General features: G+C 40.6%; 1 protein-coding gene across 3 annotated transcripts in view; it reads right to left on the reverse strand.

The window, feature by feature from the left end:
• Positions 1–2,798: 2,798 nt before the first annotated feature.
• VPS41 (VPS41 subunit of HOPS complex) overlaps positions 2,799–23,107 on the reverse strand; it is a 299,363-nt gene continuing 279,054 nt past the window's right edge. For all 3 annotated transcript variants that reach the window (XM_075826930.1, XM_075826929.1, XM_075826932.1), the window contains 5 exons: positions 14,583–14,719; positions 8,504–8,603; positions 7,967–8,011; positions 6,359–6,438; positions 2,799–3,087 (listed from right to left, as the gene is read on the reverse strand). In XM_075826930.1, the coding sequence (XP_075683045.1) occupies positions 3,007–3,087; positions 6,359–6,438; positions 7,967–8,011; positions 8,504–8,603; positions 14,583–14,719 (443 nt within the window). In that variant the 3' untranslated portion in view covers positions 2,799–3,006. The remainder of the gene's footprint in view (positions 3,088–6,358; positions 6,439–7,966; positions 8,012–8,503; positions 8,604–14,582; positions 14,720–23,107) is intronic.

Below are 23,107 nucleotides of genomic sequence, written 5' to 3' on the forward strand. Positions count from 1 at the left end.
CTGCTCTTTTGCTGTTTCAGTTTAACCCTTGTCGCCATATATTTGCCCGCCTTATTATGTGAGGTGTAGTAGGTCATGCGGAGCGAGGTTAAATGTTTATCAAAGTCCGCTATAAGCAGCCTCCTAAGCTCCTGTCTAAGTTTGGTCAGCGCATCATTTAGTGTGTCCGAAGGGGAGGATTTTTGTTGGGTCTCCAGAGCTTTGATCTGTTCCAGGACCTTGTCCGTATTAACCCGTTTCTGTTTATAATAGTGCGAGCTCTGCTGGTTCAGGAGTCCTCGCATAACTGCCTTATGGGCATTCCATAGGATAAAGGGGTCAACCTCTGGGGAGTCATTCAGATCAAAATATTCCTGTAATTGAGAGGAAATATACCCCTTATATTTAGTAAGGGCCATGAGGAAGGTGTTGTTGCGCCAATTCCTAAAGGGACGAGACCAGGGAGCCAACGCTATCTGCATGGAAATAGGAGCGTGGTCTGACCACGTGATCACCCCTATCTCTGCCTTATGTACTGCTTGCAGCAACCATTTATCTACTAGGAATACATCGATCCGAGAGAAAGTGTGATGGCAGGAAGAGTAGAAAGTGAATTCCTTGGACAAAACATTATGGCATCTAAACACATCATAAAGGTCTTCTTTCTGAGTCCACGGTGAGAGTGTAGGGAGAGACCTCTTGCTCTTGCTGGTGGTGTCCATAACTCTATCTGGAACTACATTAAAATCCCCACAAAGGATGAGTTGACCCTTTTGGATCTTGCGAATTTTCCGCATGGTTTTGTTCAGAAAGCGGATCTGTGAGGCATTAGGAGCATAGATATTGACTAACGTTATCAAAGAGTCATTGATAGAACACACCAGAGAAAGAAATCTCCCCCCCACATCAATCAATGAATCCACCAGCTTGAAATCCAAAGTATCTCTGACTGCAATCAAGACCCCCGCTTTTTTCCTATCAGAATTAGCCATAAAAACATGAGGGAAATTTGGACTAACAAAAGAAGGGCACTGCTCCTTCTGGAAATGTGTCTCCTGTAAACACAGAATATCTGCTCTAGAACTTCGGGCTTCTTTCCAGGCGGAGGATCTTTTAAATGGACTATTCAATCCCTTTACATTCAGTGAAACTATTTTAACCGCCATTATCAAAATTTCTAATGAGCATTATACCATATGCAATCTGCAATAACCCCGACTTATCACCATCTGTAGGCGTACCGGAGAATATACACTTGGTGTAACATGTATGGGAGGAAAACAGGGAATAGTTGAACAACAAAATTAACCACATGTGTCAGGGATATAACAGTCCCTGAAGAAATATGAAAACCACAGGATCTAGAAGATCTCAACGATCCTGTAAAGATATCTGGGGACGAAAGTTCGGCCTGAAGAGACTCAACCTCATAATCTCAAGCACAAAGTACCTTCAGCGAGAGTCAGCCTGACCCCGCCAATCCGGAGAAATTCTGGACGGACCTCTAGGTGAGGGTTTCACAGGTATGTCGGACATCGGGACCCCCATTCCTTCAGCAATTGAATACCATCCGCAGGCTTATGAAGAACATGCATACGATCCTCCCTCCTGACCAAAAGCTTCGTAGGGAACCCCCACTTATACGGTATCTTGTTGTTCCGTAGCGAGAGGGTAACAGGCAGGAAATTCCTTCTAGCTTGAAGTGTGACTTGTGAGAGATCCGCATAAAGATGTACCCCGTCATACGGGTCTGGGAGTTTCTGGGCTTTTCGCGCTGCAAACATTAAGGCTTCCTTGACATGGAAAAAATGTATGCGAGAAAGTACATCTCTTGGTAAAGCTTTAGGTTTAGGCAAACGGTGTGCCCGGTCTATGATCAGATCCTGAGGCGAAGAATGTGGTAAGAGAGATTTAATCAGCTTTTGCAAGAACAATAGGAGGTCAGCCGGAGAGACGGATTCAGGAATGCCCCGAAATTTAACGTTGTTCCTCCTGTTCCTATCCTCCATATCCGCCATCTTAGATTTCATACTTTCCACCTCTTCCTCTAAAGTATAGTGTGCATCCACTAGGTCATTATGTGCCTGAGTGAAGTCCCCCATTTTCCTTTCCACATGATCCACTCTGGAGCCTAACTCCTCTATGTTAGTGTGTAGCGTAGCAGTAATCTTTGCTAAATCCTTTTGCAGGGACCCCCTCAGGGCCATCACTAGGCCTTTAATAAAAGATTCCGATGCCGCCTGGTCTGTAGTGGGGAGGCTAGAAATCGGGTCACCCTCCGCAAGTAAAATATCCTCTTGCAAGGAAATGACAGATGGGATCTAGTCCCTTTGGAAAACCTGGTTACCAGGGGGGAGATCGTCCTCCTCTTGTTGCTGTCTCCCAGCCGCCATGTGCACGTGGCGTCCCGCCGGTGTCAGTGGGGAGCTAGGGGAAAAGAGCAGCTGGTTGTCCCTGCGTCTCGGGCTGGCCACCATCGGGCATTCCGGGGAGTGTGCAGACTCACCGGGAGAATCCGAGGGCGACGCCAGTCCCGATCCTCTGTCACACGTCTCTCCAGAGAAGCTGCAGCCGGCGCCATCTTGGGAGTCCTCCTTCCTCGTGCTGCGGGTGGAAAAGAAGTCCGTTAGCCGCTTCGGGCCGGACTTATTCCCCTTCCTCCGTGTCATCATCGTTGCCACCGGGCTAAGCGGCGAAGAACAGTCGAACCCTGGCCTCGGGTAAGCTTTAATAGACAGTCGCTTGAGGTTTTAAGACGGAGCTCACTCAGAAGCGTCCGTCTCGGTCTGCATCCAAGCCACGCCCCCCAAGAATGGACATTATTTTTTAATGTGTAACAGAAATTTAATACAACCATATGCTCTGCATGGGTAGTAGCTTCTTCCAGAAAAACAACTAATATATTGTAAGCGGCTTTATCCCTTCCTGTCAACACAAGTAAATTTATAGAGAAACAGAAAAATAATACATATCACAATCATCATAGGGAGTTGGCAGAAATAAGGAAATCTCTGCATCTATTTCAAGCTATTTTTTCATGTCTAAGATTGCACTCCCCGGACCACGGTGTTTTGCACTGCAGATGTTACAGAAATAAGCATGGTACATCTAGAAAGGAAGAAAAAAATCAATTATTGCCTGCTAATGCTTTTCTACTAAACTATAAACATCCTAACATATATTATTCTTAAATATAACATTCTATTTCCAGAGACATCAGTACATTTGTACTACTTTGTATTTATTAATTTATGAACAATAAAAGGTATGAGGGGTTTCTCACTGCACACATTTATTGTGGATGGGCTTCCACTAAAAGGCTTATCTTGTATGTTATTAGACAAGCCATAAATCTGCGATCATGATTTGAAGGGGTCCTAGCGGACTGAACCTTTGGGACCAATGGAAAAACTGCCAGTATTGGGACTGAATTTATCTTCTGCTGGATAACCAGCATTTCTAGGCCAAGTGAAGGAATTTTTATCCTTACTCTTTGTATAAGGACAGGTGTAGTCAGGTTTCAAAACCATGACTAAAAGGGGTTGTCTGTCCCATTAGGAAAACGTCTGTTAAATGCCCTATTAGAGCATATAGATATTTTAGAGGGAGGGGTAACACCAGGACACCCCTTCATGAGCCAGACCAGAGAGCACGAGAAATGGCCAGCATGTATTACTACCCCTGCAGCAGACGCACAAAATCTCCCGTGATTCTAACAGCTCATTGCAGACGGTTAGATCCAGACCCGAAGCGATCAGCCGATTGCCAAGGCGACTCTCTTCTGAGAAATTGTTGTTTAGTTAGGAAAACCTCTTTAACCACTTAAGGACGCAGCTATTTTGGGCCTTGAGGATGCAGCGATTTATTTTGTTTTTCCATCACCTCGTTCTGAAGGCCATAACTTTTTTATTTTTCCATTGACAAAGACGTATGAGGGCAAATTTTTTTGCAGGACGTGTTGAATTTTTCTTATACTTAAATTAATGTTTTGGAGGACGGCCCACTTTCTCAAAAAAAGAGGGCAGTCTCCCGAAACGTCGTTTTCAGCATGAATTAAAGCCTGTTCTCCTCCAGCGTTGTCTCTCCATGTGAATATGGACTTTATTTGAAATCAGGCAATCTAAGCCACTGCTGGGACTATCACATTTATGGTGAACATTGTATCTTTGTACTGGATTGATAAAGGGAAAAAGTTTTTTATGTGCAAAAAGATTGCACTTTCTCGTTTGTTCCATGATTGTTAATGAGGGAGGAGAGACCTCACCTGCAGGCATCATTACAGGAGTGGCACCTTGAAAACTTACCTGGTTCTTGTACTACGGTTTGTTATGCAAAAGGGAAATATACTTTTGTATGATGTTTTAGATCTTTTTATATTCACATCTGTATGTAGATATATTATAGTATTTCCTGTGGTTTCCTTTATAAAAATGACCTAGTGATGATATTATTTTCTGTAAACAGACATAGATCTAAAAGTGTAATTTTAGGATGGTGGTGAATGACTGAAAACTAAATAATTAGCATTCAGGTACAAAATAAAATTTGGAATTGCCACAACAGGACCCCCTAGATGAGGAGGCCATCTATGTAGCGCCCATACCAAATTATATAGGTGGAAAAAGCAGGATTGTCAGATTGAAAGCCAAAGGTTTTTTTCACAGTGAACCATGTATATATTTGCAAGTACAGGAAAAAATTAGCCTGTAACCTGCAGGTAAAATTGACCTGCAGTATAAAATAATTGTGGTTAAGAATATAATGTACAGCCATACACAAAAATTCCTGAAGTTTGAGTCTGAATAATGACCATTTTCTGTCAAAAACCATTGTAGGGCTGTAATGGTCAAAGTGTGGGGAATGACACAATATATAGATGTGACATCCGCCATCATCCAGACAAAATGTTGAAACCCTTTGATGTTGCATAGGGCAAATATAACATGCTTAGTATCTTTAATATAGCCTGTCACTTGTGGGTGAAAGTTATAACGACTGGTCTGTGGTGGCAATCAAAGATGGTTATTACTATATCGGAAGGTATACTGGTTGGTATTGGCCACTGGTATCCTATATGGTTTAAAAAAGAGACAGGATCTTATTTTACATCAATAGGTTGTGTCCGCACATGGCGGAATCATTGCTGATGTTTCAGCGATTTTCCCATTCTTTTTAATGGGTCCCAAAAATCTTGTTTCATGCCATAAAACAACCTTTGGATGAGCAGATCTGATTTGGAGTCGCAGAGAATTCAGTGACGGATCTCCCGCGCGTGAATATTCCTTCACAAATCCATTTTGTCATATTTTAGCTTTTTGATTATACTATTTGTAACAGTCCTAAGGTAAACATTGTTGTAATAATGTGTTCTAATGTCTGTTAGGGCCTGTTCACATCAGCACTAGGTTCCGTTGATGGGTTCTGTCAGACCTGTCCGTCGGAAGAACCTATCAACAGAAAGGCAAACGGAAACCATAGCTTCCGTTTGCATTACCATTGATTACAATAGTAGTGCTTCTATTGCAAATGGTTTCAGTTTGTCTCCGTTCCGTAAGGTTTGCGTTTTTTGGTGCGGAATCAATAGCGTAGTAGACTGCACTATTGTTACCAGAACTTAGTTTTGAACTAGAAGTATGCTAATATAGTTCATGCTAACCAGATTTTAAATGTGTTTTCCTTGTTCTCCAGGGTGCCTGCTTTGCATTAAAAACACTTTTATTATGTTTATGCAAATTAGCATTTCGGTGCAACGAGGGCGTGTCTGTTGAACCAAAATGGTAGCGTGTCATTGCCCTGTTCAACCCCCCTCCCTCTCTGCTTGCTGCGATTGATATGGGCCAGGCAGCGTACTCGGCGAGTTCACTCCTGGGCCTGTAGTGTAGTGAACACACGCACACTTTCCTACATCTTAGTCGGCGCATGCGCAGTATAAACATTATGTCCGCCGTTGTAATCGGCATTACTGCGCATGCGCTGATGACGTCACACCCTCGTTGCACCAAAATGCTAATTTGCATAAGCTTAATAAGAATGTTTTTAATGCAAAGCAGGCACTCTGGGGAAAAAGGAAAACACATTTAAAATCAAAATCAGGTTAGCATGAACTATATTAGCATAAAGCTAGTTCAAAACGGAAGTTCTGGTGACGGACTCCCTTTAACCAACTCACATTAATTCACAATTACATTTCCGCCATTATGTCTATTACGGCTAGACTAAAGTTTAGAAACAAAGGCTTCATGGAAATTCTGCAGTGATTTAATATTCCCTTTACAATGTGATCTGTATTTGTGATACTGTCCCAGGATGAAGCACATGCTTTTCCATGGGCATATGTGAATTCATTTCTGATGTGTAGTAGATTATAATAGCTGCTTACCGTGTTGCCAACAGGCAGGCATTCTCTGTGAAACATGTGCCTGCAGTGGAATACCACCACGCCAAGAGGCTTAGAAGAATCTGCAAAACAATTGAATAGTACAGTAACAATCAGACAGTCTTAATTTCTACATTTGATCAAAAATGTAATATACCTATAACAAGGCAGAGCACTTTGATAAAACATTTCTACCGAAAAACTTAAAGGTTTAGGGTAGAAATATTATTTTTATTGTATGTGAAGCATTTATATTTATAACACTTTTTGTTAATTTTTATTTTTTTAGCAATATTTGTTTTGCAATATGGCAGTTTCAACACTGCCTACTGAGCCCCCACATTAGGCTAACACTTCCAGTCAGTTTTCAGCTTGTAATGTGTACAATGGCTGCAGGGTTAGCTGTCATCTCATTATCAGAGGTCAGGATTACAATGAAAGGCAACATGTCTATTATAAAGCTGGAGGCTGATAACACAGGATCACACCATTAACAATATGTGATTGGAGGAACTCAGCACATTCTCCAACTCCCTGCACAGGAACCTCTACATTTGATACAGAGCATGCCCACAACACTCTTCCACAAAAGTCAATAGGTCATTTTCTGAATTTGGCGATCAGTTACTGAGAAGCTACTGCAAAGGTGTCATTATTGTTGTACTGCCACAGTAGCCCAAAGCGTACATAACTCACTCTGCTCCTGCTCCCTCCTCCAGCTCCCCCTCCCCATAGACTTCTTTGGGCAGCAGCTTCCTCTTCCTGCTCCCCTTCCCCTCACTATAGACTTCTATGGGCAGCGTATGTGTCTCTTTCTCTCTGCTCCCTCCTCCTGCTCCCCTCCTCCTCTTTAGACTTCTACGGGCAGGCTCTTAAGAGACACCCCACACTTTCTACAGTCCGTCTCCTTGGCTCTGTAACTAGAAACCGATTTTGCTGGACAATGGGGGGTGGACAGCAGATTACAGGAAGGGAGGCACCTAGTGGCAATAACTTCACACAGAATTTGAATGAATAAAACAACTACAAATGTTAACAGTAAGTCAATTACAAAGTAGATCTATTTCAGGTATACTATTGGATTAGCATAAGTTGTTTGATAAGTTAGTGTTCATTTAAGTGTTGTACTGGTGACATTACGGATTATCAAATATCCATTTCTTTATTCTAAGATTAGATTAACGATCCACAAAATGATTGATTCTTAAAGCAACAAATATTTTAACATACACTGCTTCACCTTTTGTGCACAAGGATAAAAACAGGTTAGGCCCCATGCACACGACCGTAGATTTCATCCATCCGTAAATACTGTCGGTAAATACAGACCTGTAGCCATCATAGTCATCCGTAAATCATCCGCATATACGGAAGCCATCCGTAATTACTGAAGCACCCATAGACTTCTATACGGAGTCCGTGCTGTAATTACGGACAAAAAAAAGGACACGTTCTATAATTTCTACGGCATGGACACTCATTGGTAAAAATATTGAAAGGTGTCTGTAGCCCATAAAAATGAATAGGTCCGTAATTACAGTTGAGAAATACAGTCGTGTGCATGTGGCCTTAGAGAACATTTATTGTCACACTACAAAAGATAAGTGGTACCTGTTGGAAGAATTGTCGACAAGCAAACTTCACAAATATTCTCATCTGCAAAATAAAATAATGCTACATGTAAAAGAAAAGTCATCGTTCTTTTTATTATATAAACATACTCTATATACAGAGTGGTTGCGGAGCTGGGAAGTAGACATGGGCAGAGCGCTCTCCCCCTCTGTAGGTAGACTTTGAATATATATTTTTTTAGTGGTTTGTGATTTGCTTATGTGTATGAATAGAAACCTGTATTTATTTATGTACTGTATGATAAGAAAGCCTCTTCTCTAAATATCAGGACGACAGTCTATACACAGGCAATTCAAGAGGCTTTGCAAATAGATACAGATGTATTCTAATTGTTTGGAATGTTAACAGGATTACAATAACAACCGGATGTACATGCAGAGCTTGACAAAACCATTTTTACTGCTTTCCAATATTAGAAGTTAAGAGTAAGTAAAATGCAGAGTGGAGAGATATGGTAAAAAGAACGACTCAGTAAATAACATCTTCTAAAATAATATACCGTGACTATACACATACCATCAACCAGCATAGCTCTGGATTGAGTTCTGTGCATTTTCTTCAACAATGCCAGTGAGTCTGATACTAAAATCTTTTTGCAACCTTCTCTTAGGAGTATCTGAAACAAAGAAAGGAACAAAGTAATTTTCAATGGTAATGCGTATGATACCTTGTTGGTGTAATAAACAGACTAAGGGTATGTGCACACGATAACTGCAATTACGTCTGAAATTACGGAGCAGTTTTCAGGAGAAAACAGCTCCTGAATTTCAGACGTAATTGCATGTACTCGCGTTTTGCGGGGAGTCTTTGACGGCCATAAATTGGAGCTGTTTGTCATTGGAGTCAATGAAAAACGGCTCCAATTACGTCCCAAGAAGTGTCCTGCACTTCTTTTGACGAGGCTGTAATTTTACGCGCCGTCTTTTGACAGCGACGCGATAAATGACAGGTCGTCAGCACAGCATCGTAAAGCCCATTGAAAGTAATGGCCAGATGTTTGCCGACGTATTGGAGCCGTGTTTTCAGACGTAATTCGAGGCGTAAAACGCCTCCATTTCATCTGAAAATAGGTCGCGTGAACCCAGCCTTACATTTTCCTTCAAATTAACTTAAAGTAACCTATTACGTTGTACATGTTGTCTGAGCTGCAGGCCGGATATTATACAGCAGGAGGAGTTGATAAGATTATTATACAGTTTTATGGCAAAAGATTCAGTATAACTTGTTATTTCATCTTTTAAATTCCTGCTCATTCTGGGTTTAGGAGTCCAGTGGGCGGTCTTACCAGTGATTGACATCCTTCCCTGTATAATTGTAGATACAGAGAGAGCTGCCACTCAGTGGGTTAGACCGCCCACTGGACCCCTAAGCCCAGAATGAGCAGGAATTTAAATGAATAAATTACAAGTTCTACTGAATCTTTTCTTACAAAATTCTATATTAATCTTCTCAGCAAATCCTGTTGCATAACATTATGCTGGCAGATCAAACTGCATATTTAACATGACAGGTTCCCTTAAAGAATGTTTCATTTCAATAAAGCTTAAAGCAGCACGCCAGTTAATTAATTTTTTGTATCTCGGCCCTCGTTTGGAAAGTACACCTGGTAAAAGGTAGGGGAGGTAATCCGAGCGCTTTATTGCGAAACAGTCTCTGCCGTTCCTAGCCATCATTATGTCAAGTGACCCCCAATTCCCCCAACAACTGCTGTGTGGACCGAGAGCCACTTTTACTATGCATTTCTATGAGATGCTCAACGTGAATCTCATAGGAGCGCATAGTGAAAGTGACTTTCGGTTCACACAGCAGACACTGTAGGAATGGATATGAATATACACAAAACACTGATAGAGAGGCCTGTGGTGCAACAGCCGTGCTGACTATGTAATATTGCACAGATCATTGTGATAAAACAAGAATGAATATTTACAGTATGAATACCGTAGCATAGAACAGTTAAGGCATATGTAAAAACAGGAATTAAATTAAGTAATATCTGTAAAATATTTTTTCCCAAAAATCTAGCACAGCTCATAAAAACATCTAAGACAGTATTGAGTTTGCCAAAGTAATAAACTATTGGAGTAGGCAGATGTTTCTATATGAGATTTATGAAATCCTAATCACAGAGCCGTTTTCAGGATATGCGAAAACTGTGGCACCATTATTGTTACAGGTCAATCTTCCCAAATAAAAAAGGCAGCTTTGAAACAGGCAAAGGTCTGTCTGACCTGGTGTTCACTGACTTTTTGAAAGACAAAATTCTGTAGTTAGTCTAGTACATCCTTTTAAAATGTAGCACTAACTCACAGGAAGGCAAGAATTAACCTATAAGAAGTAGTTGAGAATTGTTGTGAAGGGGAATCTAAATATGGTCAAAATAATACATGTCAATTACCCATCTCAAGCAATCTATTATGGATAACTGAAACACCTTACGTCTTGTAAAACGTAATGTCATAAAAATATATTCAGAGTCTTCATTGATGGGGGTGGGACCCCCCACCGATTCTTATAATGAAATGGGCCCAAGCACTCTTTTGAGCAGCAGTCTTTAAGCCCATGGACCTTCATAGATGGACACTTTTGTCACGTTTATGTTACGTGTCATAATTATGCAATACTGAAATACACTATGTCAAAGTGCCACAAAATGTCTATTTCTAATCTGTGCTTATTTTTTCCGAAAATTATATTATCTTAAAAGGTTGTCTGTCATCACATTTTCGCCTCCCAAACTGCTAATATCGCTTTATAGGGAAGGATGATGTAAATTACATAAAGTGAAAAATTCAACGTTCGTATCTTTCCTATGTTAAGATTTATGGAGACACTGACATACATATATTGTAGTATATAAAACAAATAAGATAATAATTCAATGGAGATAATTCTTAAAAAATGTGTCATCTAAATATACCATAAACACATCTGTGATGGCTTCAGTATTTTTTGAAAAGCTCAACTAGTAATTTATCAGTAAAGGATGCAGCATGCAATAATGAGATGCAAGAGAATACAAATTAACATTACCCATAAGAAAATCCATAAACTACATCTGTCTAAATGAGAAAAGTAAAATAACAGACTTGAGAGGATATTCATTAAGATGCAGAACCGGCAATCAGCAATATCGTTGCCTGATGAATAACCCTGTGTACAGATTTAATCAAAACAAGATCACTGGGGAGAAAATAACATTGGAAGTCAGCGCTGCTAAGGCTAAGTTCACACTAGCGTTAGTATACATTTACCTCTCTTCCGTCAGAGGAAGAGATGATCAAAAGATTAAACGGAAAGCAACGGATGCGTTAGAATTACCATTGACTTTAATGGTAATTCTTTTGTTTCAGTTGCTTTCTGTTTGTCTCTGTTTGCTAGGTTTCTATTTTTTGACGGAAGCAAAAGTGCAGTCTGCAGAACTTTTGTTTTTGTGAACAAAAAAAAAACCGAAACGGAAACCTAGCGAATGGAGACAAACTGAAAGCAAATGAAACAAGAGAATTACCATTGAAATCAATGGTAATTCTAACGGAACCGTTGCTTTCCATTTAATAGTTCGATCCTCTCTTCATCTGACGGAAGAGAGGTAAACATATACTAATGGTAGTGTGAGAGAAGCCTAAGAGTACCCGCTGAGAAAAAACAAACTGTATCTTCATAATACAAAAAGAATTATATGAACCATCCAATTTTATTTTGGCCAACAAAAAGTTATATGCAGCCGAAATGTCAAGTAATCCGACAAACCACTTTTTTACAATGAGGATTGTGTTCGAAATTTTCGGGGACAGGTGGTAAAAAGTCAACATCTACAGATTCCAATAGAAAACAGTCCGAAATACAGCTACACAATAGATAAAAATCTACCTGGAGACAAATGGATTTAAAAGAAAATGCTGAAAATAGATCACTCTGTGTGTAATGAATCTATATAATATATGCGTTTCACTTTTTGAATTGAATTACTGAAATAAATTAACTTTTTGATGATATTTTAATTACTTGAGAAGGACTAGTATATATTGTGCTTAGTGTGTGCTCGGTTGTAGGATTTGTCTTGAAATATTTGGCCCATTTCACACAGAGATTTTTGAAACAGTGTCGGAATCCACGGCAAAAAATGGCCGAGACCGCCTCCCATTGATTTCAATGGGAGTCGGAGGATTTTTTTTTCTGCTGTGGCTTTTAGCTGTTTTCGGTAAACAGTTTTAGTATAAACAGTTAGTGTATAAGTGATTAAACATTGTCCTCATTTTTTTAATTTTTTCACGAGTCAGGAAATATTATAAATTAGATTCTAATTTATAACATTTCCCAGTGCTTGTCACTAGATGGAGCAATTCCCAAAATTGCAGCATTGGCATGCGGTAAAGCAACCATATTGCTTTATGTTGCAAAATTTGAGAATACACACTCGCTCTAGTGAGCTCACAGAATCCCCCCTCCTTTCTCCTGGCTAGTGCCAGGAGAAAGGAGGGGATTGAACGGTCAAACCTCCTACACTGTGTGTCGCCATTTTTTGAGCTAACACACAGTGTAGTAGGCTTAGATACAGTAGTAATCACACACTAAAACACGTACATACACAGACCTAACTTACCTGCTCCTGCCGCCGCCGCTCCCTCTGGTCCGTCCGCTCCGTCTGCTCCCTCCGCTCCAAGTGCACAAGTCCAGAAGCCGCGACCGGAAGTAGTAATCTTACTGTCCGGCCGCGGCTTCCGGTCCACAAGAAAATGGTGCCGGACGTCGCTCGGCCGAAGACCTTCAATTTGGACTGTGTGGGAGCGGCGCATACGCCGTTCCCACACAGACGGCGTACAGCATAGTGGATGGAACGGGCCCCGTTCGTATTCACTATGGGGCTGTATGTGCCGTATTCCATGTCTGTATGTGTCATTAATCAACACATACAGAGATGGAAAAAAAAATGGCAGCCCCCATAGACTAGAAAAAGTTAAAACATAAAAAAAAGTAAAACACACAAATAAATAAAACATTTTTTAATAAAACACTAAAAGCAAATTGATATAAAAAAAAAGAATTTCGTGACACTCATCCTTTAATCACAGTGGGCGAAAAAAGGCTGCAAAAGAAAAGCTGCGAAAATCGCGGCAAGAAATTGCAGGCAGGTCAAAATCTGTCTCAAAATTCGTGAAGAAATGTTCAGATTTTGGTTGCCACTTCAAGGCATTTGAGATAATTTTAGCTGAGCAGCCTATAATTTGCTGCACTTCTCTATGTGTTTTTTCCTTTCCACTCAACTTTTTAATCAAAGTATGTTTTTCATCACAACAATGTCTGGAATGACCCATTTCCCCAGTATTTCAGAAGGAACTGCACTATAAGCAATATGTGCAAAATGTGCCACCCTCTTACCTTAAATAAGGACCATATAAAGCGTTTATCTTTATATGGGATAATACAGTAATTATAGTGTATATGAATGGAAATCTAAAATAGATAGGAGAGATCGCAACTAAGAAAATAGGAACTATGAAGGGTCAAAAAACAAAAACAAACCTTATCTCCCCCAAATGTCACAAAAGAGCACATACATACAACTCCTAATATATTTTCTGTTTCCTAGATCCCAGAAAGTACTTCATGTGGGGTAGCTAGAATATTGGGTTAACAGTTGAACCTCAATTATTTGGTTTGGAATTAAAGAAGTTCTATCACCACATTATAAGTGGCCTATCTTCTTCATAATGTGATCGGCGCTGTAATGTAGATTACAGCAGTGTTTTTTATTTAGAAAAACGATCAATTTTGACGGAGTTATGACCTATTTTAGATTTATGCTAATGACTTTCTTAATGCCGAGTGGGCGTGTTTTTACTTTTTGACCAAGTGGGCGTTGTGGAGAGAAGTGTATGGTGCTGACCAATCAGCATCATACACTTCTCTCCATTCATTTACTCAGCACATAGTGATCTTGCTAGATCACGCTTGCTGTCATTAAGTCCCAAAAAACGTTAAGGAAGTGTCGGGATTGTGAATAGACATTGCGTCCTGGCTGGAAGCGATGTCTATTCACTCTCAAGACACTTTAGTAACATTAATTTGTGAGTATGTGACTGCACATCATGATCTAGCAAGATCACTATGTGCTGAGTAAATGAATGGAGAGAAGTGTATGATGCTGATTAGTCACTGATTGGTCAGCGTCATACACTTCTCTCCACAACGCCCGCTTGGTCAAAAAGTAAAAACACGCCCAGTTGGGCATTAAGAAAGTCATTAGCATAAATCTAAAATAGGTCATAACTCCGTCAAAATTGACAGTTTTTCTAAATAAAAACCACTGCTGTAATCTACATTACAGCGCCGATCACATTATGTAAAAGATAGGCCTCTTATAATGTGGTGACAGAGCCTCTTTAAGCTTTACATTTTCCAATCTGAACATAAACAATTAATTCTACTACAGGTGAAAAGAAAAAAGGTAAAACAGGAAAACAATAGCTATAGAATTACAAGTTGATAAATATTGAGAGCCGTGAAAACATTATTTTAGAATTTAAAAGACCACAAAAGATTCTACACAATTGCACAGTAGGTTTTTTGTTTTTTTTTTAAGATCCACACTCACCTGGAGGTTGTAGTCTTGCAGGATTTTAACAAGCGAGTCCCTCAAATTGGGAATCTCCATTCCCTCTTTAATCCGGTGAATCAGAAGGATCGGATCAACATGGGTCCCAATGTTATTTAGCAATCCAGTTATAAATGCTGTTCATGGAAAAACAGTAGGGTTATTAAAGAATACAGGGGTTTGTGAGATTTTCTAATAGGGACCTTTATTGCTTACGGTCATGAAGTCTAAATTCAAAGGGCAACACATGTAAAGTAATGTAAAGCTAAATACATATTGCCAAAATACACAGTTATTGAAAAGCAAAACCTTTGAATCTTGATGACCCATGAAACACATAATGATCGTATACTGAATGGTTTAGTATTCTAAAAAAAAATCCCCAAAATATGGAAACCCCCCAAAAAATACTAAGGCCCCATGCACATGAACGTGCTTTTGCGGCCGCAATTCCCCCGAAAATCCACGGGAGAATTGCAGCCCCATTCATTCCTATGGGGCCATGCACACGACCGCGATTTCCACGGTCCGTGTATGGCCCTGGAGCCCGGAAAGAACGGGCAAGCCTTATTACGGCCGTGTTCTGCGGTCCGGGCTAATTGAAAATAATGGCCGCGGCCATGTGCACAGTCTGCGATTTGCGGGCGGCTCGCGGCCTACACTCCATGGCCGGCCGACCCGAAAATCACGGCCGTGCACATGGCTACGGTCGTGCGCATGAGGCCTAAAATAAAAGCAAAACTAAAGTAAAACTAAGGAATACTGCAGGATGAAATAGAGGGCAACTGTCATTGTGCAAGTTTAAATTTCACTTATGCATAGTTGTATATAACAAACATCAGTGTTTTACCATTCATGGAACTGGGTGAAAATTTAGTGCAAGATCATTTTTAGGTTAACTGTGAGCTTGTCCTATAGATCTAAGCATTGCAGAAAAAAAAAACACCAGAAAGGTGAGGCTGGCAGCGGCAGTGAAGTGAAATCTTAATTCAAGGGTGTGCTCAAACCACGCTTGGTGTTTTCCTATTTTGTTGCATTAAAACCTGGAATTGAAATAGATTTTAAATTTTAATATATGTAATAGACCTGACAAAATAGTTTCAAATTGATACCGTAGAATGATTGAAAAAAACAAAAAAATCTTGTTAGAAAAAAAAACAAAAAAAACCCCAAAAACTAACTAAAAACGGAAAAGTTGTGAGTGCATATGTATTCACCCCCTTTGCTATGAGACCCTTTAAAAAGGTCTGAACCAACCAATTAACTTCAGAAGTCACATATTCAGTTGAATAAGGTCCCCAGTGTGAAATCACAGTGTCACATGATCTGTCACATGTCGTCAGTATAAATACATCTGTTCTGAAAGGCTCCGGAGTCTGCAACACAACTAAGCAAGAAACTGAGACCGACCAAGGAGCTCTCCAAACAGGTCAGAGGCAAAGTTGTGGAGAAGTATAGAGCAGGGATGGGTTCTTAAAAAAAATCCTAAACTTTGAACATCCCACAAAGCATTATTAAATCCATTATAACAAAATTTAAAAGAATATGGCACAACTACAAACCTGACAAGAGAAGTCCGCCCACTAGAACTCACAGACTGGGTAAGGGCGGCATTAATCAGAGATTCAAAAAAGGCACCAATGAGAACACTGGAGGAGCACCAAAGATCTACAGCGGAGATGAAAGTATTTGTCCATAGGACCATTACAAGCTCTCCACAGAGTGGGTTTTATGGAAACACAAGGAAGAAGGTTCTGGTCAGATGAGACTAAAAATCTAACTTTTTGGCCACCATGGGAGAGACGGTGTGTGGAGCAAACCCAATACTTCCCATCACCACTAGAACATCATTCTCACAGTGAAGCATGATAGTGGCAGCAACATGGTGAGGGATGCTTTTCATTGGCAGGGACCGGAAAACTGGTCAGGATTGAAAGAAAAATGCATGGCAGTAAATACAGGGCAATTCTTGAGGAAAACCTGTTTCAGTCTGTCAGAGATTTGAGACTAGGACGGAGGTTCACCTTTCAGTAGAACAATGACCCTAAATATATTGCTAAAGCTACACTGAAGTGATCTAACGGAAAACAATTAAATGTCTTAGAATGTCGTAGTCAAAGTTCAGACCCCAATCCAATTGAGAATTTGTGGCATGAAGACTGCTGTACACCAATGCAAAATATTTAACTTGAATTAGTTGGAGCAGTTTTGCTAAGCTAATAGAGACATACCTCAAAATACTTGCATCTGTAATTGCAGCAAAAGGTGACTCCACAAAGTATTGACTTGCAGAGGGTGAATACTCAATCACATTCAAATTCTTTGTTTTTTGTCTAAATTATTGTCTGCGTCACAGTAAAAAATATTTTCACCTTCAAAGTGGTAGGAATATTGTGTAAATCTAATGGTTCAACTCCCTTCAAAAATCTATTTTAATTCAAGGTTATAACGCAACAAAACAGGAAAAACACAAAGGGGTGAAGGTACTGTACATACATACAAAAAAGATGGTGATAAAATTATTACTACATATCCTGTATTACTAAATTTGGTGGGTTCACATCAACAAAGTTAGTCTATGTAAAGGCCCTATTACACGGGCCAATGATCGGGCAATGGCCATATTACACGAGCCAATGACCGATCATTGCCCTGTGAACGGGCAATGATCAAACAATGAACGAGCAAACGTTTGTTCATTGGCTGATCGTATTGTTTTTGTGGTCTAAAATATTAATGTTATCGCCAGCACATCTCCCTGTGTAAACAGGGAGACATGCTGCCGACATGATAGAAATGTACAGTCCTGGCCAAAAGATTTGACTGGCAGCAGGTAGGTGTCAGTGCATCTGCATGAACAGTGAGGCAAAGGCTTTTTGAGGCTGGCCTGGTGTCAAGAAGGGTAGCAAGGAAGCCACTTCTCTCCATGAAAAACATCAAGGACAGACTGTCATTCTGCAGGAAGTACATGGATTGGACTACAGAGGACTAGGGTTAAGTTATTTTCACTGATGAAGTATCAGACAGTTTGGCACATCTGAAAGAATGATTGTACAGAGACGAAAAGGTGAGCGCTACCATGAGTCCTGTGTCATGCCAACAGTAAAGCATCCTGAGACTATTCGTGTGCAGGGTTGCTTTAAATCCAGTGGAGTGGACTCACTCACAATTTTGCCTAAGAACAATTCCATGAATGGTATCTAAACATCCTCCTTGGTGATGAACAATGCTTTTTCCAGCATAATGCAGCATTATGTCACAGGGCAAAAGTGATAACCAAGTGGCACGGTGAACAAAACATTGAACGTTTGGGTCCATGACCAGGAAACTCCCCAGATCGCAATCCCAAAAATAGTATCATAAGTGATAGCCGGCACAGTTTTACTAAGGACAGAAGCTGTCAAACTAACCTGACTTGTTTTTATAAAGAGGTGAGCAGAAGGATAGACAGAGGGGCCGCTGTGGATGTAGTGTTTTTGGACTTTGCAAAGGCATTTGACACTGTCCCTCCTAGACACATAATGGGTAAATTAAGGTCTACAGGTTTAGAAAATATAGTTTGTAATTGGATTGAGAATTGGCTCAAGGACCGTATCCAGAGAGCTGTGCTCAATGATTCCTACTCTGAATGGTCCCCGGTTATAAGTGGTGTACCCCAGGGTTCAGTGCTGGGACCATTATTATTCAACTTATTTATTAATGACATAGAGGATGGGATTAATAGCACTATTTTTATTTTTGCACGTTGACACCAAGCTATGCAATATAGTTCAGTCTATGGAAGATGTTAATAAATTACAGGGAGCTACTCTGGGAGAGTCACTTGTTGAGAAGGATCTGGGTGTACTTGTAGATCATAAACTAAATAACAGCATGCAATGTCAATCAGCTGCTTCTAAGGCCAGCAGGATATTGTCGTTTATTAAAAGAGGAATGGACTCGCGGGACAGGGATGTAATATTACCACTTTACAAAACAATAGTGAGGCCTCATCTAGTATATGCAGTCCAATTCTTGGCTCCAGTTCATAGAAAGGATGCCCTGGAGTTGGAAAAAATACAAAGAGCATCTAAACTCATAAGAAGCATGGAGAATCTAAGTTATGACAAAAGATTAAAAGAATTAAACCCATTTAGCCTTGAAAAGAGACGAATAACGGGGGACATGATTAACTTATATAAATATATGAATGGCCCATACATGAAGTATAGTGAAAACATGCTCCATGTAAAACCCACTCAAAAAACAAAGAGGGCACTCCCTCCGACTGGAGAAAAAAAGGTTCAATCTCTAGAGGCGACAAGCTATTCCACAGATTGACAGTTCCCACAGTAAAGAAGGCTTACCGCAGGAGCTGGTCACAGCAGGAACAGTAGATTGCTTTAAAAAAGGCTTAGATAATTTCCTAGAACGAAAAAATATCAGCTCCTATGTCAATGTGTAGAATTTTTGTTTCATCCCTCCCCTTTCTCCCATCCCCTGGTTGAGCTTGATGGATATGTGCCTTTTTTCAACCGTACTAAAGATGTAATCTGTGATCAATCCTCAAGAAGCGGCTGGACAAACAAAAACACAGAAATTGTCAAACTCCAAGCACTGATTAGGCAAGAATGGGTTGCCATCAGTCAGGATTTGGCCCAGAAGTGGATACCCAGCATGCCAGGGTGAATTGCAGAAGAAAAAGAAGGGTCAACACTGTAAATATTGAGTCTTTGCATAAAGTTGATGTATTTGCCAATAAAAGCTTAAAAACGTATGAAATGCTTATAATTCTATTTCAGTATACCATAGAAACATCTAACTAATATAAAAACACTGAAGCAGCAAACTTTGTGAAAACCCAAATTTGTGTCAGTCTCAATGGCCAGGATTGTATGGGGACGAGCAATTTTAGTAATGAGTGCTCGTCCCCATACATAGTTCCTTAGGAAAGGAGCAAACGTGAGCCGATTAGCGAGCTGTCTCGTTGATCGGCACTCGTTTACATGGCCCATGTCGGGCCATGTAATAGGACCCTAAGTCTCTTAGTCCCTCTATTAAAAACAGATCACTTTGGGTTATCATAACTTCTTCATATTGAACACAAATCTATGAATAATGCTGGAATATTGGACGGTATACAGCCATTTTTAGCAATCTTTTTTTTTTAATCAGTTCAATTTTATTCAACAAACTTCACATTATTACAGGTCATTGTACTTTCTCATACAGTGTATAAGCAAATTTCCACAGACCCAATTATTTATATCCAACCAAACATTCCCTTCCCCCCAACTCCCCCTTGTATCCCCCCAGCCGGTCTTCTCGATACCACTTTTCCAATCCTCTCTCCTTCTCTTCCCCTTATCCATTCCCCATCCTACGCCTGCTCTCCGTATGTACCCCCCCCCCGTCAGTAGCCCTATACCTGAACGTGTGACCTTAGTGTCATTAGCTCCGCCGAAGCATACCCAGATTGATCAATCCACCTAGCCCATTGTTTTTCAAACTTGACCTTGGACCCCCTCTTGGAGTATATCCTATATTCCATCAGAACCTGTGAGTTAAGTGCCCCTATGATTTCTTGTTTTGAGGGTGGCTCCGCATCCAGCCAGTGCTTTGCTATTCCTTTCCTAACTTGATATAATATTTTAGCGATTGCCAACCCTGACATCCTATCCCCCTCCAAATCTCCAACATACCCTAGCAGCATTACCACAGGATCCCATGGAATCTGTACCTCAAACACTCTCCCCACTAGCTCCAATATTTCCGTCCACAGAATCCCCAACCTCCCGCATGTCCAGAACATATGAAGGATGTCTGCTTTTTCCTCCGGGCACCTAGGGCACTTGGCATCTGCTCTTAATCCCATTTGTTTCAGCACCCACGGGGTCCTATACACCCTATGTATCAGAAACAACTGCGATCTTCGTTGTGCTACATTAATGGACAAAGTACATGTTGCTGCCAATACCGCCTCCCAGTGGCCCGTTGTAATAGGACCCACATCCCTCTCCCATACAGCTTTCACTGGTGCCATAGGATCCCCCAGATGTTCCACCAATAACCTGCGATAAACCAATGAAATTAATCCTTTTGACGTTACTGCTTTTGCAATATGCTCCAACACCCCCGCGGCATGCATTGTCATGTCTACACTGACCGCTTGTGTCTGCACAGCGTGCCGAATCTGCAGGTACTGATAGAACATGCGGGAGTCCAGCTGAAACTCCTCCCTTATTTGCTGAAAGGATTTGAGTATGCCTCCCTCGTACAACTGACTCAATCGTATTATGCCTTGCTGCTCCCACCCCTGCATGCGTTCCAATTTACCCAATTCCCCCAGATAAGCATTCCTCCAGAGCGGTGTATATTTAGTGCACTCTCCTATCCCCAGCAATTGCTTGCACTGCCACCACACCTTGTGTATGAGAAGCAGAGTGGGTCTGGTACTCGCCATCCGTTTATAGCTGTGCGCTTCCAGTCCTACCAACGGGTTCTCCCCCCCCCCCCAAGATATGATAGGATGCGCGCACTGGACCCCCATGTCTCTTCATTTTTAGCAATCTTAGTTTAGGATTGTAAAATTGTAAGTATTTTAAGTCCTCACAAGGATATGTAAAGAAGAATTATGACATATAGGATTCAAGAGGCTGATTTGAAAAAGAAGCAGTATATACCAGATTTACAGAGAGACCCCATGAATTAGTGAAAATTACACTAAATAAATTGTTTAAATTAAAACTAATACAATTACAACCTAGGTCCTTTAAGTAACTGGCTACAATCCATTGAAGTCACTGTTAGGCTCTGTTCACATACCATTTGTGAACTACATTCAATGTATTTTTTGCTGGGAGCTGTCTAAACCCTGAACAATTTTAAGCACAAAATAGTGTAGTAGACTATGCTTTTCTATAAAGAGGGATACAGTAAAAAACTAAATGGCGCAGTATAATTTTTTTCAAATAATGGGTGACGTATGCCACTGTTTGCTATATGGAAGCCTTCCACTAAAGGCTCGAATAAAATATAAACAGAGCCTTTCATCGTTTTAAATCTTTTGGTTGTTACAGGAAATTTAATGTAAAAAACCCCAAAAAATGCTGGGAAAAAAAACCTTCAAATCCAGCTGATCACATTATGACAATGACAGCGCTTAAAGAGGACCTGTCAGCTAACCAGAAATGTCTGCTTTAGTAAATACTTGTATTCCTCATAAAATAACAATTCTGGAGCACCTTTTCTTAGAACCCGGAAAGGTGCCGTTCCTCTGTTATTCCTCCAGGAAATGTATGAATAATTGGACAACTGGGTATTCCCTTGGCTGCGATTGAACAGGATGGTTATATTATGGGGAATACAAATATTTAATAAAACAGACATGTCCGGAGAGCTGACAGATCCTCTTTAAACATTGCCTTTCTCTGCCAAATATTTGATATTGGAGATGTTCACAGGTTTTTTTTTTTTAAATATCCTTTTTATTGTCAATTTTCACATTTTCTTACAAACATTTCACATAAAAGTTACATCCTGAGTGTTCAACATAACATAACATATAAACATGTCATAAATGTCGATCTTCATATGAACCGAAAACATGACTTCCCCCAACCCCGACACGACTTAGGTCATCAATGAGTATCTACTTATCATTTATCCCCCAACTAGTTCAAAGTTGCAACCCCCCTAAAGTGCCTGCCAAGAGCTGTGTGCAGTACCACTTTGTGTGCTGGAAAGGCTTAACAATTTCCGCTATTTCGGCTGCTGTACATTGCGATTCTATGAATATTTGCCACTTATCAAATAGCTTCTTGGTTCCTGTTTCCTTCCGCCTTTCCACCTCCACCCTCTCAAGAACTAATAACGGTTTCAGCCGTGATACAATCAGTTCTAACCTCGGCGTGTCTGCCTCCAACCATTTACTCAGCAGGCATCTCAAGGCTACCAGTAAAATCGTGTGCACCAGCACTGGAGGGGATCTCATTCCTCGAGCACCCTCTTCCTCTGGCGGCCGCGCCTGATGGAATAGTAGCGCTTGAGGCGTCAGTGGGAGGTTCGCTTTCCAATGATCCTTAATATATTTTTGTACCATCCCCCAAAATCTTTTCGTATGTACACACCCCCACACTCCATGCCATAAATTCGTCAGAGGTGTATTGCATTTGGGACAGCACGTAATGCGGTCAGGGAAGGATTGTGAAGGCAGAATATTAAAGCCATATATAGCTGAATGCATCAACTTAAAATAGGTTTCCCTCCAGCTCTCATTTATAACACTCTTCCGTACCGTCTCCCAACCCCTCAGTATGATCTCTCCTATACCTGGATCTTGGGTCCACCGTTCCCAGCTTTTGAAACTAACCCTTGATTGCGGACGAACAAAACCATCTCTCAGTGCTCTATACAACCCTGAAATGGTCTCCCGCCCAGTTGTTGGACCTATGACCTCATCTAGAGTGTGCGAGGTAGCTTCCTTACTCAAATCCCTGAGCCTGGAGGTGCAAAATGCTCGTACCTGAAGTATTTGTAAAAAATTG

This window comes from Rhinoderma darwinii, chromosome 5, assembly GCF_050947455.1.
Source record: "Rhinoderma darwinii isolate aRhiDar2 chromosome 5, aRhiDar2.hap1, whole genome shotgun sequence".
Classification (NCBI taxonomy): domain Eukaryota; kingdom Metazoa; phylum Chordata; class Amphibia; order Anura; family Rhinodermatidae; genus Rhinoderma; species Rhinoderma darwinii.